Source organism: Neofelis nebulosa, chromosome 1, assembly GCF_028018385.1.
Source record: "Neofelis nebulosa isolate mNeoNeb1 chromosome 1, mNeoNeb1.pri, whole genome shotgun sequence".
NCBI classification, from domain to species: domain Eukaryota; kingdom Metazoa; phylum Chordata; class Mammalia; order Carnivora; family Felidae; genus Neofelis; species Neofelis nebulosa.
Genome location: NC_080782.1, coordinates 110,026,772 through 110,046,338, shown reverse-complemented (window position 1 = coordinate 110,046,338; position 19,567 = coordinate 110,026,772). Strand labels below are relative to the sequence as shown.

The 19,567-nt window shown below is 37.1% G+C and overlaps 2 protein-coding genes across 2 annotated transcripts in view; both read left to right on the top strand.

Moving 5' to 3' along the window:
- The window catches only part of IPO11 (importin 11), a 196,864-nt gene that overhangs the window by 138,306 nt on the left and 38,991 nt on the right, over window positions 1-19,567 (top strand). The gene's annotated exons all lie outside the window — the stretch shown is intronic.
- Window positions 1,833-4,810, top strand: LRRC70 (leucine rich repeat containing 70). The gene is made up of 2 exons (XM_058731471.1): window positions 1,833-2,279; window positions 2,763-4,810. Exon 2 carries the CDS (start codon window positions 2,774-2,776, stop codon window positions 4,667-4,669), a length of 1,896 nt encoding a protein of 631 aa, XP_058587454.1. The 5' UTR covers window positions 1,833-2,279; window positions 2,763-2,773; the 3' UTR covers window positions 4,670-4,810.

Here is a 19,567-nt window from a genome sequence, read left to right as displayed (position 1 = left end):
CTTTGCGTGTTTTGGAAAATACTAAACACGAAGCAGACTTGAGAAATCTAGCTCTTATTCCATCTTTACCTCTAATTCGTGTCATCTCTCTGTCATTTCGAATTTTTGGTGGTGGTTTTCTAATTGCTTTATCCACTCAACAGCAATAACAATAGCCAGCCACAAAAGATAGTTGTGAGAAATGTAAATCATTTTGAGAAAAAATCTGTTACCCAGTATTGTTACAGGATTTTTTACCTCAATTCCCGGAGTCCGTTGTTTTGTCACTTCATAGAATGAAGAGGTGGACACAAGATGAGCAGCAGGCAAAAGTTTATTAGAGTATAAGCTCAGAAAGGAAGAATAATAGGAAAGTTCTACAGGGAGGGGACATTCAAAGGTGAATAACCCACATCTACAGGCAAGGGTCCTTGTTTTATAAGGTTCTGGTCAGCACCCCGTTTTCTTCCACCTCGTTCATTCTCAGATTCTGTCCGTGCTAGCTGGATAACTCTAGGCACTGGGATGTCCATTCCTGATTGGCTCGGCTCCATCGTGTAAGGAGTTAGACTGGTCATATTGTCCCATGTATAACGTAAGTTTTATGGTTTCGCTAGGTATTTTTATTGTCAAATTCCTGAGGGGAACCTGAGGGGACCAGGTTATATTCTTAAGAGGGACCTTACACCCTTAGGGGTTTGCTGTGGTAAACCGCTTCCAGCATTGTTCCAAAATATGTGTTTTTCCCCACCCAGGGGCCTCAGGTCCTAACCTTTCCCTCTCTGCCTATTTTATCCTATCTTTCCCTATTATAGTATATATTTATATTCCCTATTATAGTATATACTATCTACCTATCTATCCACACTATTAGGTATATATTTAATATGGAAATAATTCATATTATTATATGAAGTAATTGTCTTGATCTGAAAAATGGTCTAGTATCAAAAGGGAGTTAGAGTTGACAACTATTACTACTGATTTTTGAACTGTATCGTCAGAGCATTGGTAATATTGATGACAGAATTAGAAAATGTAAACAATGAGCTTTATGGAAAATTAATGACTAAACAAATAATATAAACAATTTATACTTAATTCTTTATATTTAATTTTTTTTTCATGTTTATTTATTTTTGAGAGAGAGAGAGAGAAAGAAAGAGACAGAGTGCAAGCCGGGGATGGGCAGAGAGAGAGGGAAACAAAATCTGAAGCAGGCTTCAGGCTGTAAGCTGTCAGCACAGAGCCTGACCCAGGGCTCCAACTCACAAACCGCAAGATCATGACCTGAGCTGAAGTCGTACACTGAACTGACTGAGCCACCGAGGTGCTCCTATAGTTAACTCTTTAAATCATTACCTTAAAATATTACAGTATACATAGATTTTTACTGTTAAAGATTCACACTATTTCAGGGGTGTGTGTGTGTGTGTGTGTGTGTGTGTGTGTGTGTGTGTAGTTGAAAAGTCATTAAACGGCTTCTTTCAATTTCCCCAACTTTTCTTGCCAAAGGTAATCTTTGCCAGTAATTTGGTATGCAACTTTATATCATTTTTCAATGCAAGGCATATAGCTTAATAAATTAAGATGCTAGTTGGTGGTATTCACTATTCTTTATACCCAAAAATCTCTTTGAAAAATTAAAAAGGAAGAGCACAGAGGTTAGTGTAAGGACATTTGTGTTCACCATTCTAAATTGCTTAATTGTTTTTGCTACCTGTTTTTTTTTTTAAAGGAATAAAAGTTGAAGTCTGTAATATGTATTCAAAACAATGTAAATATTTTATGCTAAATTCACCAAAATTATGTTAGTCTGTTTACATCTTATCTCAACTCACTTTTCCTACTCAGTAGCTATCTGTTGCTAATGCCTGAAGTTTGTTCATTTTGAATATTTACAATTTTCAGATATCCTTTTAAAAAACATTTTTTTAATTCTAAGATGTTTAGGTATGTGCATTAGTAAATCTCAAATTAATGGTTTCTGAAAAAAATAAGTTCCTGAGATTTTCTTTCAACAATACCTTTGAAACATAGATAAAATTACTTCCTGTCTCTCAGTTTCCTGTATCCATGGTAACTTGTTTTACTCACTGACTCTGGAGGAACCCATGTGAAGAGTGGTGTTTCCTGAGCAAACTGTGACTTAAAAAAAAAAAAAAAAAAAAAAGTGGAGTGGGGGGAGGTCAACAGTGCCACAGAAAGAGATGGAGCTTAGAAATGTCGCTCTTCAGATTTAGAAAGCAAACCTTTACTTGAATCAGCCGGGTGTCAATAATATGAATTTCCTGTTCTTGGTAAGATTATTTATTTAAATATGAACTTTTAGCTGAAACAAAAAGTAATTTGATTTTGTGAAAAGCTGTAGTTTTGTTGTTTTGTAATGAATTTGTATTTTCGTAAATTATAATGTTATTTAATTGATATTACCTTAATTTGAAAAGGGACATATTCTTTTCAAAGGCCATTATCCTTACGTCATCATTTGTTATTTTTGTTATTGTTAATTATAATATTTTAAATTGGCTTAGCAAACATTTTGCAGTTCGTTCAATTTGAATTACTATTTTGTCAAGCAGTGGGTTAATGGCCTGGAGGTATTAATTCTAGAACCCACTCCAAACTCATTATTTTATGCTATCACCATAGTAGGATTTATGATACCTAGTATTATTGGCTGATGTTAATAAAAATAAGCAAGATACAGCCTTTTTAGTATTGTAAAACTTTGATTTGGAGAACTTTTTGATGATTTAAAGTTTTACCTTCTTTTTTTATAGCCAATTCTGATATGAACAGAAAAACCAAGAACAGGGCTATGTGTGGATTACATTTTTCTCTGCCTTGCCTACGACTTATTCTACTTGTTACCTGTTATCTTGTATTATTATTCCATAAAGAGATTCTTGGATGTTCGTCCATTTGCCAGCTCTGCACTGGGAGACAGATTAACTGCCGTAACTTAGGCCTTTCAAGTATTCCTAAGAATTTTCCTGAAAGTACAGTTTTTCTGTACCTGAGTGGAAACAATATATCTCATGTAAATGGGAGTGATTTAACAGGACTTCATTCTCTTGTAGCGTTGTATTTGGATAACTCTGGCATTGTTTATGTATATCCAAAAGCCTTTGTTCATTTGAGGCATCTATATTTTCTATATCTAAATAATAATTTTATGAAACGCTTGGATCCTGGAATATTTGAGGGACTTTCCAGTCTTCGTAATTTATATTTACAGTCTAATCAAATATTTTTTGTTCCAAGAGGAGTATTTAATGACTTAGTTTCAGTTCAGTACTTAAATCTACAAAGGAATCGCATCACTGTCCTGGGGCGTGGTACCTTTGTTGGTATGATTGCTCTTCGGATACTTGATTTATCAAATAATAAAATTTTGAGGATATCAGACTTAGGCTTTCAGCATCTTGGAAACCTGGATTGTTTGTATCTAGGAGGTAATAATTTAACAAGAGTACCATCAAATGCTTTTGAAGTACTTAAAAGCCTTAAAAGACTTTGTTTGTCTCATAACCACATTGAAGCCATACAGCCCTTTGCATTTAAAGGACTTGTCAACTTGGAGTATCTCCTCCTGAAAAATTCAAGAATTAAAAATGTTACTAGGGATGGGTTTAGTGGAATTAATAATCTTAAACATTTGATCTTAAGTCATAATAATTTAGAAAATTTAAATTCCGACACATTTAGCTTGTTAAAGAATTTAATTTACCTGAAGTTAGACAGAAACAGAATAATCAGTATTGATAATGATACTTTTGAAAACATGGGAGCGTCTCTGAAGATCCTTAATCTGTCATTTAATAATCTTACAGACTTACATCCAAGGGTCCTTAAGCCATTGTCTTCACTGACTCATCTGCAGGCAAATTCTAATCCTTGGGAATGTAACTGCAAACTCTTGGGCCTTCGGGACTGGCTAGCGTCTTCAGCCATTACGCTGAACATCTCGTGTCAGAATCCCCTATCCCTGCGCGGCAGAGCACTGCACTCCATTAAATGGACTGAGTTTACAAATTGTGTTACATCTTCGACAAATGTATCCAGAGCTTGGGCTGTAAAATCTCTTCATATTCATCACAAGACTACAACGTTAATGATGGCCTGGCATAAAATAACCACAAATGAGAAACATTTGGAAAATACCGAGAGTGTTACTCTCTGGGAACGAAGTCGTACTTCTCCTGCCAGTAGATTCTTTCAAGAGAATACCTTTGGTAATCCATTAGAGGCTACTGCAGTGCTGCCTGTGCAAATACAGCTTACTACTTCTGTTAACTTGAACTCGGAAAAAAACAGTGCTCTACCGATCGATGCTGCTTCTGTGTCAGGGAGAACATCTCTTATTTGTGCACAAGAAATTGAAAAGTTGAATGAGGCTTTTGACATTTTGCTAGCATTTTTCATCTTAGCTTGTGTTTTAATCATTTTTTTGATCTACAAAGTTGTTCAAGTTAAACAAAAAGTAAAGGCACCAGAAAACTCAGGGGAGAACAGACTTGAATACTACAGCTTTTATCAGTCAGCAAGGTATAATGTAACTGCCCCGATTGGTAACACTTCCCCAAATTCTTTAGAGAGCCCTGGTTTGGACCAGATTCGACTTAACAAACAAATTGTTCCTGAAAGTGAGGCACAGGTGATTCTCTTTGAACATTCTGCTCTATAATTCAACCTAATATTAGCTGTAAGAAAACTTTGGTGCCGTGGACATGAATTAAACTAAAGCCTCCTTATAGAATATAAACTTTACTTGGAAATAATAATGAGTTATATGAGCTTAGCATTAATAAATACATGTTTTTAATAATTTGTGAATATTGTATTCATTCAGCATACATCTCCCTTAATAGTTGCCATATGAAATAATAATAATAGCTAATATTTCTGTGTACCAAGCACTATGGTAACAAATACTTCACATATCACTTATAATCCTTCTAAAGTAGTTGTACATTTTAGAGGTAAGGAAACCTAGGGAGATTGAGTTTAAGAAACGGTCCAAACTCTCACTGCTTTTGACACATTTTAGGTCTGTCTGATTCCAGAGCCCATGCTTTTAATTTCATGCTATACTGCTGCCTGGTGCTAATTGTGAATGACATAGGCATGGTTTGTCTTCTCGGTAAAGCTTGAAATCTAGAGGAGACACATGGTTTCTGTACAGGTTGGTAAGTATTGTACTTGCAGGGTACTGTTGGATATAACATAAGTGGAGGTGAGAGATAGCTTTATGAGAGAAGAGACGTTGCAACTGGATCGTGAAGGGTAAATAGAAATGAAGAAAGTTTAGTAATACTTAAAGGTAACATCATATCATAGGAGGTGAAGAAAGAAAGAATCCTGCATTTCATCAACTAACTGTATTCACTATAGCCAGAGTTGTGAGTGGTGATGTGAGATTTACAGTTGGAGAGAAAGATCAGATGATGAAGGATGTTGTAATTTCACGTTTTTCCTTAAGGCAGCAGGAAGCCATGGAAGGATTTTAAACAGTGGAGTGGCATAACCAGATTTACTGTTTGGAGACTACGTTCTTTCTGGAAGGAGCAACGAGACGAGAGGCAGGGTTCATGGGGCAGGAATATGAATCACCAATCGAGAGGAGAGGTACTAGAGGCCTGGGCCAGGATAGTGGCAAACAGGACGGATGGGTTCTGGAGCTACTTTGGAAGTAAGATGAACTGCCTTGGTGATTGGCTATGGGGTGGTAAGCGATGGGTATGTCAAAGATGGTAGTTTTTGGCTTAGCTATCTTTGTGTTAAATTTACTGAGCAAAGGAAGGAAAAGGAGTGGGGATATGGGCAGGGACAGAATAATGAGGTCAATTTTAGGTACATTGAATTTGAGGTTCATATCTGGTCTCCCAAGTGGAAATATCCTGCAAGTAGAAGATTAGGAGAGATCTGTCTGGTAAAGGTCAGTAATTTGTAAACTTCCATCTGTCTCGTACACCGGAAGTATATGATACTTTCTTAACAGTAACATCAACCATTTGGGCCATGATTTTGGGAGACAGGTAAGTGAGGAAGAATAAGATGAAAGAGCCCCCAGGAGACATTAGTAGCCTTGACTGAGAACCTTTAGTGTAGATAGATGGTAATTCAAGCCATGGAAACTATGTCATGTTTTTATTAGCTGGATTTCTACTTGTGTAGCGCTCTGCAGAATGTTGGGCATATATTAAGTGCCCATGCTTGATCTTTTAACAGCGACCTGAACCACAAATATATCTTAAAATTTTTCTCTTGAGCATTATGTATTTCATGTTTATGCTGTCCTTCCTCTTCCCTCAGATTTCTATTTTTTATTATTTAATACTTTGCATATGAAATTAGCCTGAAGCAATCCAGGAGTGTATAAATCAAGTGATAATTACGGAGTTTGTGTTGTGAAACTGAAGTAACTATAAGAATGTGTTACGTTGTCCAATGTACTTGCACATGGTGCTTCTCAAACTCAGAATCAACTCTGCTGTTAAAGCACAGATTGTAGTCCCTCACCCCACCCCACCCCACCCCGCCCCCCACCCCCCCACCCCCTTCCCAGAGTTTCTGATGCAGTAGGTCTGGAGCGGGGACTGTTGAGTGTGCAGTTGAACAGGTTTGCTGATACTGCTGGTCTGGAGACCTCGACTGGAGAGCTGCTGATGTAAGATACTTGAAAAGCAGAAAAGGATCTAAGGAATGGTTTTGAGATGCACTAGAGATTGCACAGAAATGACAGCCACACCTCCCCTGTCCCTGCCACCCCAAGAGTTTTCACTCTTCTGCTTTTCCCTGCCTAGCATAAAGTTTTGTCCTTGACTGTGATTTTAGCAGAAAACCTGAATACATTTTAAATAAATCTATTCTTACATAAATTGTTTCATTGTAGAAGAGCGTGTGGTATGTTTCATCCTGAAAATGTTTTTAATAATACTCTTTTGTTGTGTTTGTGTCCTCCCAACTCCCACAACTCCGATTGTTTTCACTAATTACTAAAAGTACATACTCTTTGGAAACAAGAAGAATTCAAACAATAGGGAAATAATTAAAGCTAGGGGCGCCTGGGTGGCTCAGTTGGTTGAGCATCCGACTCTGGCTCCCGTCATGGTCCCATGGTGTGTGCTGTCAGTTGCAGAGCCTACTTCGGATCCTCTGTCTCCCTCTCTCGCAGCCCCTCCCCTGCTTGTGCTCACTCATTCTCTCTCAAACATTAAAAACATTAAAAAAATCTTTTAATGGAATATTCAAAGTTAAAGGTAAAAACCCTTCCATGTTCCCCTTCCCCACCACCTAAACCACGTCCTCTTGAAGATGTTAGAAGCAGCATACGTAGCTATTTGAAGTTAGGAAATATCCGTAAACAGTATTTTTCTTGACCTCACAACAAAATTTCCCCGAAATCAAAGAAAGTAATTTAGTAATTTTATCAAGAATTTGTTTTTGTTTTTATGTGTAACCTCTAATTGATGTAGGCTTAACTAGAAATTGTTAATATCAATTTATATATAGAACTGTGGTTGTGCACAGCGGTATGTATTAAGTACTAGTTCTCCTTTCTGTCAGCAGCTTTTCCTTTTAAAGATGTTAGCGTGTATGACACTCTTACACTGTTTAAAAACTTATTTAATGTAAAATTGATTCAAAGTGATACATGCACAGAAACTTCTAGCACTATAATTTGTGCATTTGATTATTTCACATTTTAAGCAGCTCTACCTGGAGCAAAACAGCAAAGTTAAAGCTAAGTAATATTCTAAATTAATACAGCTAAAGGAACTTTTCTTAAGATTTTTGTATTTCTCTACCATTGAGTAAAGTGTTTTGAATAGAGCACTCAAGAATAAAATTGTTGTGTTTCAGAAGGATAGTTTTAGGTACAGATCCATTTTTTCCATTGACTTTTGTAAAAGTTGGTCAAGGTTGTAAGGCATACTAAAAAAGCTCCCCCCCTCAACCCTCTCCCATAACAAATGAGAAGTAGAGAACTCAACTACAATTTTTTATGGTACTGTACTTTGAGAATACACTGAAAATTCCAGTGTGTTCAGAAATATGAATCTCATTTCTAGGAACTTAATTGGGAACTTACCCCCAATTCCCTCCTAGCATCAGAGTAGAGAGATTTGGTGTTAGATTGTCTTTGAGGACTTGATCAGTAAGTACAAGACACTTCAAGAGTAGGCAGGAAATCAAGGTCGCAGGTGATGGAGTGGGAGCCTGGAGTCAAGGAAGACTGAGGTATCTCATGGGCTTCTGCAGGTGAGGGGCGGCCAGTGTTGATACCTGGAGATTAAGTGGTGGGGAGGGGTAAGGGTGGACATTGTGAGGGAATGAAGGAATTGGGCAGAATTCAGTGGTAGTTGGGAAAGAGGATTTTTGGATACCTCTTTGTTCTCCATCACCTTTTTTCTCTCAGTGAAGTCCTCGACTTTCTCATACATGAAGTTCTGGGGTTATGTTATTGATCCATTGTTCCTCATACCTGTGTCTTGAGTCAGCAAAAGTTGGACAGATTTTTATTCTCTTTCCAATTGTCTTATATTTTATTTCAGGGGTGCTCTAAGTAGCGTAGAACTTAATTATATCTCACCGACACTAATGTTAATACTTGACACATATTTGCCCTTAAACTACCCACACCCATTTTTTAAGACTTTTATTGATACATAAAGCACCTACAGGAGTAGACACGCTTGTGTAGCCACCACTCACATCAAGAAATAGAACCTTGAAACATGACGTATATGTGGACATTTCTTGAACTTCTCAATTACATAAACACCAAAGTATTTAAGCTTTGAGATGGAGGAGGACCCACATGTACTTAGGGCATTTTTACTCAGTTATCTTTCCTGCATCACAACAATAACAATAAAATACGCTATAGTTGTTTTTAAGGGGTGCAAAAATGGGAGAAAAAAACCCCTGAGGAACCTTTTACAAGGTTCTGAAAAACAGCTTTAATGCTAGGCCTTCCTACCAAATTGGTCCCCCAGACACTTAACCATGCCCTGTTGGACTTCTTGTTCCTTGTTAGAAGGATCCCTTTACTTGCTTTTTGTTACCAAAGCCCTCTTTTGATCACGTATCAGTTTTCTGGTGTACATTATCTTCATTTTGGTCTGAGCTGTGTGGCATACAGCACTTTTGCAGGAATTTAACTCCAAGCCACAAATATCTTTTCTTATAACTTTAATGACAGCACATTGGCTTTTTTCACATGTCTGGAAGGTGTGTGTGTGTGTGTGTGTGTGTGTGTGTGTGTGTATTCATGATTATATTGTATAGCTTTATCATCAACAGTGTCTAGCATTTACAATAGGCGGTCATATCCCCAACCACATAATTCTGAAATCTCTATTAAATTATTTTATACCCCTTTTTTAAAATCCAAAACTGCTCTGTCAAGTGACTCATATAAGCATCCAAAAGAAGCATTGCTGGGAGTTTTTAGCCCGATGTTTTCCCCACACAGTTCTGTACCATCAGTCATCATCTTTTTATGGAAACTTAGTGTTGTCATTGCATATTGTTTTTCAAAGCATAGTCTTTCTCTTGAAAAATCACAGAAGGTGGCAGTTTCTTCTCATGTCATCATATGTAGATCATTATAGTTATTTCTTACTGTCTTAAAGATAATGGGCCTTTTTGTTTTGCTTCTATATGTGCACTCAAAAAATTAATTGAGGGAATAATTTATAATATAAAAAGCTTTTGTAAAGATTATTGTTGGATGTAAAAATCCAACTTTCATTTTAAAATAACTTCGTGAATTTCCACTAAGAATTTTTTATCCTATTTCCTTGCCAGTATTTGTCAAGGGAACTAGATTTATTAACACTGTTTTCCATGATCATGTAGAGAATTGCTGTGTAGAAAGGATATATGTTTCCATTTAAGTGACAAAAGTATTTGCAGCTAGGTCCTGGAAAATATCTAGAGAGGAAAAAAACCTTAGTATAAAAGTCACCAGTTTTGTATCCTCTAGTGTGGTAGAAATTCTGAGACAAGACTGATGAGTCAGGGCTTTCTTCTTTTGCCTTTTTCTTTCAATAAACTGCTGTTCTTTGCTTAATCCTATTAAACTATTACCAGAGAAGTATAGTTAGGAGAATTTTTTATTTAGTTGTGCCTTATTGAAAGCTTAAAGTTTATGAGTTTCTTAAATTACCCTAATAGCTTCTTTGACCCCCTGTATTTAAGGTATAAGAATGCAAGAATTACTTCAAATATTATTTGTGTGTGATAAATAGTGTAATTGTGGTCTGGTTAGATCAGAGAAGATGCTAGAATGACTAAGATTCTGGTTTATTTTTTTCTTGGGTGTTCTATGAAAAGCTATTAAATCATCAAATTTTGATTATAGAACTATTCAGAAAAAGTAACTGATAATTTTGTGTTTCTGCATGCCTGTTTTCTTGCAGGGTCCAAGGGGATGAAGATATGATAGAGATATAGGAGTCTATCACTTAACAGAGTTTGAAACACATGGCCCATGATGAATAGATCATTTGAATGAAAAATAGAACTATAAAATACTCAATACAAAGATGCTAATAAAAATTGGCTAGTTAGAAAGAAACTGTTCATTAAGTCTAATATTTGTTGTTTAGGGTAATCAAATGAATATTAGAAATTTCTTTTGTAACTTTGGGGATGAAAACTTTCATTTTTCAAAGACTGTGTTTTGAACAGTCGGGTTCATAATAGCACAAAAGTATAGAAGTAATCTTAAACCAGCATAGTAAACACATAAAAAGATGGATTGATTTTTGTTGTTGTTGTTACCGATTAGTTTTCAGAGGCAAAGAAAGATCAGTCTGCGTGAAGTTCCTGCAATTCACATACTCTACAGGTACTTTTATATATCCAGAAAATGCCTTAAGATGCCATAGCTTTAGAAAATACTAAGACAAGATTAAGAACTATAGTTTTACTCATGTGTCTTTAACTGAAAAAGATGAGTTTATTGAAAGCTATGTGGAATTGTTTTAAACAGTCAAATAATATTTAATACTGTTTTTCATGCCCTCCTCTATTTAATGTTTATATGTGTGTAACGTCATTTATAATGCACTTAAAGAACAAAACAAGTGGATGTTTAAAAAAGCCTGTTTTCTTTTCTGGAGTATATTTGTAGTTTGTGTCTGTGTGAATAAATTACTGTATCTACCAAGTATGTGAAATAAGAAAAGGAAGAGTATTTGTGACAAATAAAAAGGAAAAAAATGTTCAGGTTACTAATACTTTATCCCCTTTGGTTTTACTTTCATTCTCCTCTTTCACCTATGATGTTAACCTTTCTTTGCATTTTCTGAAATGAGTGTTTCAGAAATAGATTCCAACACAGCCCTGTCTATTCTCTTTTCTGCTTCATGTTTAGTGTAATTAATTGTAATGTGTTATCTATTACTCAACTATCCATACTTGTAATTTCCAAAAAAGATAAGTAAAAATAATATTGCCAAAAGAAAATGGGGAGGGCAGTTCTTGAGCTTTGGGGGATCATCATTTCCCATGATTATTGAGTGTTCACGTTATGCATAATGTCCTGTGGGACATAGAAAAATATAACACATGGGCTCTGCTTACAGTTAACTTAGAGCAGACATGTAGGCATGAAAAATTAAAGGATATTGGGAGAAAGTAATAGATGGCACAGGAGTTGTGTGTAAATGAGACGTGCAGACGTTTTATGCTACTGGAAATTCCAAGGACAAGGCGCTTATTTACAGTGAGTTAGAGTGGCCAGGGAAGACCTCCTGAAGAAGGAAGTGTAAATTAAGGTGAATAGAAAAGGGACGAAGAGCCTTGTGAGGAGCAGGAAGGGAGTAAGCAGATCTCTGAGCAGCTTTTCTATTCAGGAGATGATGACTTAACTGCCTGAAAGCCACGGAAGGAGGAGTAATGCAATATAACTTGGGAAAGGCGGGCTTATTAGAACTTGAAGTTCTTAAGGAGAAAGAATGAAATGTAAGAGACTGTAATAGCAGGCACGCATTTGCCTCCTTGAAGTCATCATAATAAATGAGTTACATCAGTTGGATCCCACTTAACGTTGTGAAATGAAAATAAATTTATATCAAAATTAGGGTTTTTCTATTGATGAGGTGCAACTATCCTAATGATATCAGTGCAAAATGAGTTAACTTGAAAATGTTAAGATCTCAAGTGATGGGAGTGATAAGGATTCTGGGGGTCAGTGATGAGAATTGGAGAGGGATAATTTGCCACTGCTTCTTTACCCTTATTTGTCCATGTGACAGGATGCTCTCACTTCAGATAAATGCGACTTAATAAATCAGAGATACCTGTAAAATGGAGAAAGACACTGAGGATATCATAATTTGATTAAAAAGAAAAAAAGGGTGGACACCTGGGGGCTCAGTTAAACTTCTGACTTCATTTCTGCTCAGGTCATGATCTCATGGGTTCGTGAGTTCAAGCCCCTATTGGGCTCCAAGCTGACAGAGGGGAGCCTGCTTGGGTTTCTCTCTCTCTCTCTCTCTCTCTCTCTCTCTCTCTCTGCTCCCTACCCCCCCCCCCCGCATGCACATGCACTTTTTCTCAAAATAAATAAACATTAAAAAAAAAAGAACATCTCATTTGTTGCTTGATATCTTTGTCCTTCCTGCAGACTGTTAGTCAGTAATGAGCTTTTGCACTTATAGCACAGCCTTTCTCAGTCTTTTCCTCTGAATTAGAGGACAGGTAACATTCAGATGTGCAACACATGACCCTGTGAGCATTCAGAGTTATCTGCTTCCTTTAAAGTTAAAAGCTTCCTTTAGTTTCTGAGTTCCTTGTAGTAGCTTTTCCCCCCAATATCAAAAGCTTTTTTTTCTTTTTTAATTTTAATTCCAGTATAGTTAACATACACTGTCATATAGGCTCCAGTGTGCATTATAGTGATTCAGCAATTTTAGAGATTACTCAGTGCTCATCTTGATAATATACTCTGATCTCCTTCATGTATATCACCCATCCACCCACCTACCTCCCCTCTGGTAACCACCAGTTCTCTATAGTTAAGAATCCGGTTTTGGGGTTGTTTCTTTCATTTTTCCTTTGTTTTGTTTTGCTTCTTAAATTTCACATAAGTAAAATCATATGGTATCTGTCTCTGATTTCACTTAGTGTTATATTCTGTAGATCCATCCTTTTTTTTTCCAAAGGCAAGATTTCATTCTTTTTCATGGCTCGGTAATAATCCTTTGTGTATATATACCACATCTTCTTTATCCATTCATCTATGGATGGACACTTGGGTTGCCTTCATAATTTGGCTATTGTAAATAATGCTACGGTGAACATTTGGGTGCATATATCATTCTGAATTAGTGTTTCACATTCTTTGGGTAAATAGTAGTGTAATTACCAGATCATATGGTAATTCTGTTTTTAATTTTTTGAGGTAGCTCTAGGCTGTTTTCCGCATGGCTGGGCCAGTTTGCATTCCCATTAACAGTGTACAAGGGTTGCTTTTCCTCCACATTCTCACACATGTTTCATGTGTTGTTGTTTTTTTATAGCCATTCCGACAGGTATGAGGGTGATGATGTCATTATGGTTGTGATTTGCATTTCCCTGATGATTACTGATGTTGAGCATCTTTTCATGTGTCTATTAGCCATCTGGATGTCTTCTTTGGAGAAATGCCTGTTCGCATATTCTGCCCATTTTTAATTGGATTGTTTTTTGGGTGTTGAGTTATGTAAGTTCTTAATATATTTTGTATACTAACCCTCTATTGGATATGTTATTTGCAAATATCTTCTCCCATTGGGTTGTCTTTTAGTTTTGTCGATTGTTTCCTTCACTGTGCAAAAGCTTTTTATTTTGATGTAGTCCCACTAGTTTATTTTTGCTTTTGCTTCCCTTGTCTCAGGAGACTTATCTAGAAAAATGTTGCTTTGGTTGATGTCAGAGATACTACTACTGCCTGTGCTCTCCTCTAGGATTTTTATGGATTTAAGTCTTAAATTTAGGTCCTTAATCTCTTTTGAGTTTATTTTTGGGCATGGTGTGAGGAAGTGGCCCGGTTTCATTCTTTTGCATGAAGTTGTCCAATTTTCCAATTCCGCTTTTTGAGGAGACTGTTTTTTTTCATGTTACGTAGTCTTGGAGGTAGCCATTTTTTTGATCTCCAGTGCTTATCATGATGTCTAACACATATTAGGGACTCATAAAATGTTTACTAAAATGAATTCAATTACTAAAATGAATGTTTAATAAAATAAATTAGGGACTCATAAAATGTTTACTTAACTGTGGTGATCCATTCACCAGGAAAGGTCGGCTAGGGTAAAATGACTTACTCGAGTCCTTATTTATTTATTTTTTTTAATTTTGTTTTGAAAATAAATTGGTATCTTGGTATAAGCCTACCTTTTATTTATTAATACTCACTGAGCCAGTCTTCTCGTATCTGCCCTAGTGATAATAGCAAGATGTCAAGTTTTGTCCGGAGTCAGCATTTTAATTTTTTAAAATCTCTTAAGTATTGTTTTTTCTCCTCTTCTGCTGTGCTGTGGAAGCTGTATACAGACTAGCATGGAGTTTAGCTATTCTTCTAAGAGTCTAGATTGTTGCATCCTTGTTCATGTAAAATGTCCCTTCTTGGTAAGCACGGGTTTAAGAGATTAAGAACAGAGTGAGATCTAAAATTACATGGTGAGGCTCCTGGGTGACTCACTGGCCTACTCTTGATTTTGGCTCTGGTCACAGTCTCGTGGTTCATGACTTCGAGCCCCGTATCAGGCTCTGTGCTCACAGCAGATCCTCTGTCTGTTTCCCTATCTCTGCCCCTCCCCCACTTGCTCTCTCTCTCTCCCTCCCTCAAATATGAGTAAATGTTTAAATAAATAAACACACCTGGTTCACTCTAGCTACTACCTTCACTTCTTCCACATTATATGCTAGGTTTGATACTACATTTGAATGATGTGCACAAAGAGGACATTAGACGATGGCACACTGAGAAGAATACTTATGAAGTGCTAAATATAACTAAATGTGTAGCTCAGAGGAAAGAAAAAACTTGGCTGTTTTTCACTGGGGGAAAAAAAAAACCAACTAATTGTTGTCCTTTGCTAGAGAGGTTATATGTATAAGATTAAGTGAGTACAATGCCTTTTTCTCCCTTCTTTTCCTCCTCCAAACCTATTTTTCTTTCATTCCTGGCTTATAGCTCTCATTTGATTTGTTTCCATTTTAAATGTCTAATCACATTTTTAAAGCATTTAATTCAGAAAGATTGTCTAGTATGGAAAAATAAGATTTGTTCTTAATTTGTCAATGACAAGGGCTGAGAGAGTATTGTGTGAGTAAAAAGCGAAGCAAAGTGACAATTTGATGAATATTCAAAGATTTTTAAAAATACTGTAGGTAAAATAAATATTTTAATTAAAAATATTTTTTTTAATGTTTATTCGTTTTTGAGAGAGAGAGAGAGACAGAGCACGAGCAGGGGGAGGGGTACAGAAAGAGGGAGACACAGAATCTGAAGCAGGCTCCAGGCTCTGAGCTGTCAGCACAGAGTCTGACACGGGGTTTGAACCCATGAACCGCCAGATCATAATCTGAGCTGAAGTCGATGCTTAACCGACTGAGCCACCCAGGCATCCCAAGAAATCTATTTTAGAGGCTTTGTTTTAACATGTTACGTTTACGCATTTGGAGGTCATGTTTTTATAACAGCTTATTACAAAGGAGAAAAAAAATGATAACTTCTTAATGCTTATTTTTTTTAAAATAAATATGTCTTCTGCGTGCCAGTAAGTGGAAGCCTCTTTTGGCTCTTTGTTATCCCTAATATTTGGGGGTACTTTTCCCAAACTGACTCTTGAGTGGTGATGGCAGTACATCTTATGTGTTTGTTTCTTAACTTGAATGCTTTGAAAACAATTTTTGTGTAAAATAATTTCTGTTCCTGACCCCAGGACATGGCATGGATACTTCCATTTTCATTCTTCAGTCCTTCCTTCTCTCTCTCTTTTTTTTAATGTTTATTTTTGAGTGGGGGTATTGCAGAGGGAGCAGGGGATCTGAAGTGGGCTCTCCACTGACAGCAGAGACCTTTTTTTATTTTTTTCAATATATGAAGTTTATTGTCAAATTGGTTTCCATACAACACCCAGTGCTCATCCCAAAAGGTGCCCTCCTCAATACCCATCACCCACCCTCCCCGCCCTCCCACCCCCCATCAACCCTCAGTTCTCAGTTTTTAAGAGTCAGCAGAGACCTTTTTGAGAGTCCTCTCTTCCCATTCAGAGCCAGCCCATGTACCTTTCTATTCTGGGCTTTAGTCATTTTTCTCTTTTCTGAACTTGTAGTCTCTGGTCACCCCATCTTGGCACCTAATAGGTACTCCAGTGCAAGTGTGGTTTTCCTGGTCTGTTGGAATTTAATCCCCCTCCCATTCGTAGGTCTCTGCCTCTTGTATCCTTTTTGTGCAGAACGAGTCACATTCCACTGAAAAAAAAAAGTGACTGCCCACTGACTGAGGTTGCCTGACTTCACTTACCCCTACTAGACAGTCTGCTGGTAGAGCTGGATATCCAGGTGGGGACAGCGGAGGGAATAGGGAGGGTGAACACCACTGATTGCCAGACTGGCTTCTCCCCCAAGCCTGAATAAGCATGTGCAAGCTGAGCGGAGTTTGGACCTGTATCTTCTGAGCTCTGTCCAGTCTTCTTCTGTGGGTATCATTTTCCATTCTTCTAATTTTCTTCTTTATCTCAGTCATTGATTATTTCTAGCTCCTGGCCTCGCTTAAATCTCAGGTTCCTGAACTCTGTAGATTTCTCTCAGAACTTTTCAAGCTTCATTTTGGGTCCAGGAGTGTCATCTAAACAAACTCAACATTCATGAGAAAGAGGTGAAGTGATGCCTTTTGGCAAGAATTGTACAGTCAGAAGTTGACCCTATTCATGCAGCAGTGTGATTATCAGCCTTGAAGGCTCTGTCCTCAGCCTTGAATGCTCTTGTGTAGTGAATGTGCATGTCCACAGAGGCTCAGTACTCTAGAACTATATCGTTTATTCACTCTATTGCTAATTACTTTTTTTATAATTATGGCAGAGATAGAACTTCCTGCCTTCTTCTCAGAAACATGTGCCTGTGCTGGTAACATCATCACTGATCAATATGATAATTTGCAGTAAAACCTATAATGATATGAGCTGGTTGTCAAATATATACCATTTTTTTCTCTTCCTTCTACAATTCCCTCCCTCCTACTTAACCTTCACCCACCAGTAGATCATGTTCACATTCAGATTGCCAGATATCTGTTAGGAAAATTCATGTTAAGTCTTTTGAGAAAGTACACAGTACTCAGAATTACATTTCATTTTCTGGCAAAATTGCCAGTTTTCCTAGAACGTGTTGGTGTTGATGCTTGTAGGTGATATGAGTAGAGAAGGCAGCTGCTTGCATGGGTTGTCCCTCAATAGTGCTGGCATAAAGGCCTGGTAAACAAGCTTGAAAGCTGTAGTCTGGAGGATTTTTGTCTTTTTCAACTAATCAGTTGTTGCTAGCTTTCTGGAATGCTCCTGTGTTAAAAAGGAATCTCAGAACCTGCCTGCCTTATTAGCATTCTATATTGGATCAGGGGTGATTTACTCTGCAGTCAGAAGTGAAAATGTCTATATTCCCTCCATGTATCTGCCATCCTTGAGTTCAGCCTTCCATTTGCAAACAAGGAGACCAATACTTAGAGAAATGAATTAACTGCAGTCGGATCACACAGTTAGTGGGTGAAACTTTAGGCACAATTTTCGTTTTCTAGTTTTGTTTTGTTTTTTTTTCCCCTAGGGGTTGTTCCCTGAACTGACTAAGGTAGATTGTTTGTGTCTTTCTTGAGAGATTTTTTTTTAGTTCTTATATGAAGGAAATAGAGTGACTTAAAAAAATACATACTCCTGTAATAGGGTGTTAATATGTACATTAAAATGTATTAGAATGACATCAGGGGCGCCTGGGTGTCACAGTAGGTTGAGGGTCTGACTTCGGCTCGGGTCATGATCTCACAGCTCATCAGTTCGAGCCCCGCGTCGGGCTCTGTGTTTACAGTTCGGAGCCTGGAGCCTGCTTCATATTCTGTGCCTCCCTCTCTCTCTGCCCCAACCCACTCGCATTCTGTCTCTGTCTCTCTCAAAAATAAATAAACATTAAAAAAATTTTTTTTAGAATGACATCAGCTAGTTATTTTGCTTGACTGCTGACTTGTCTAAAATCTGATCCCATTTGAATGTGCAGATAAAACATTTGACTTTACAAAGGCAGGAACATGACCCAAAATATGGTTACTTGGTATCTACTTTACTGAACGTTTAAAGCAATCATTCATGTTAATGCAGAATGAGAAACACTGTATATCTCTTATAGGAATGATACTAGAGAGAAACACGGTATATCTCTTATAGAAATGATAGTAGAAGTTCCCTGGTGATAAACATTAGAATTTATTCAGTTAGTTTTAAATTCCAATAGTATAATTGAGTGTTTCAGTGGATGGTTATGGACTTCTCCCTTTTAAAAGTTGGATTCATTAGGGACGCCTGGTGGCTCAGTCGGTTAAGCATCTAACTTTGGCTCAAATCACAATCTCACGTCGATTTCGAGCCCTGTGTCAGGCTCTGTGCTAGCACCTTAGAGCCTGGAGCTTCAGATTCTATGTCTCCCTCTCTCTCTTTGCCCCTCCCCTGCTCATGCTCTCTCTCTCCTTCAAAATAAATAAACATTAAAAAAAATTTAAAAGTCAGAATCATTAAAGAAAGTATAGTTACATATGGTGCACCTGGGTGGCTCATTCCGCTGGGCATCTGATTCTTGTTTTCGGCTCAGGTCGTGGTCTCATGGGTTGTGAGATCAAGCCCCATCTTGGCTGTTTGCTCGGTGTAGAGCCTGCTTCACCTCTCCATGCTCGCTCACACTCTCCCTTTCAAACAAACAAACAAAAACCAAGAAAATGTTAAAAAAAAAAAAATACGGTATCAGAGTAAAACTCCTTTAAGCTAAAAAGTGTTCACAGATGTACACGCTGTATATAGAACACTCCTGTCACCCCAAAAAGTTCCCTTATGTCTCTTTCTCTAGCAACCACTGAACAAATAATTTTACCTTTCAAGAAAGTCACATAAATGGAGTCCTATAATGTGTAGCATTTTGAGTCTTTTATTCTCTTAGCATAATGTTTTTGAGATTTATCCAAGTTGTTGCATGTATCTTTAGTTCATTTTTATTGCTGACAACTTTCTTTGAATAAGCTTCCTACAGTTTATCCATTCACTAGTTGATGGATATCTGGGTCATTTGTAGTTGTGAATTATTATGAATAAACCTACCATAAATGTTTACATTCACATCTGAAGGTACTTGTTTTGGTCTTGGGTAAATACATAAGAATGGATTGCTGATTTGCATGGAGTGTGCTAACTTTATAAAAACTGCCATTGTGGTTTCTAAAATGGATACCATTTTTTCATTCTTTGCAGCAATGTGTGTATGACATTGTTTTTCATCTTTGTCAGCACTTGGTATTGTGGCTCTTCTTAATTTAACTTTTAATCAAAAT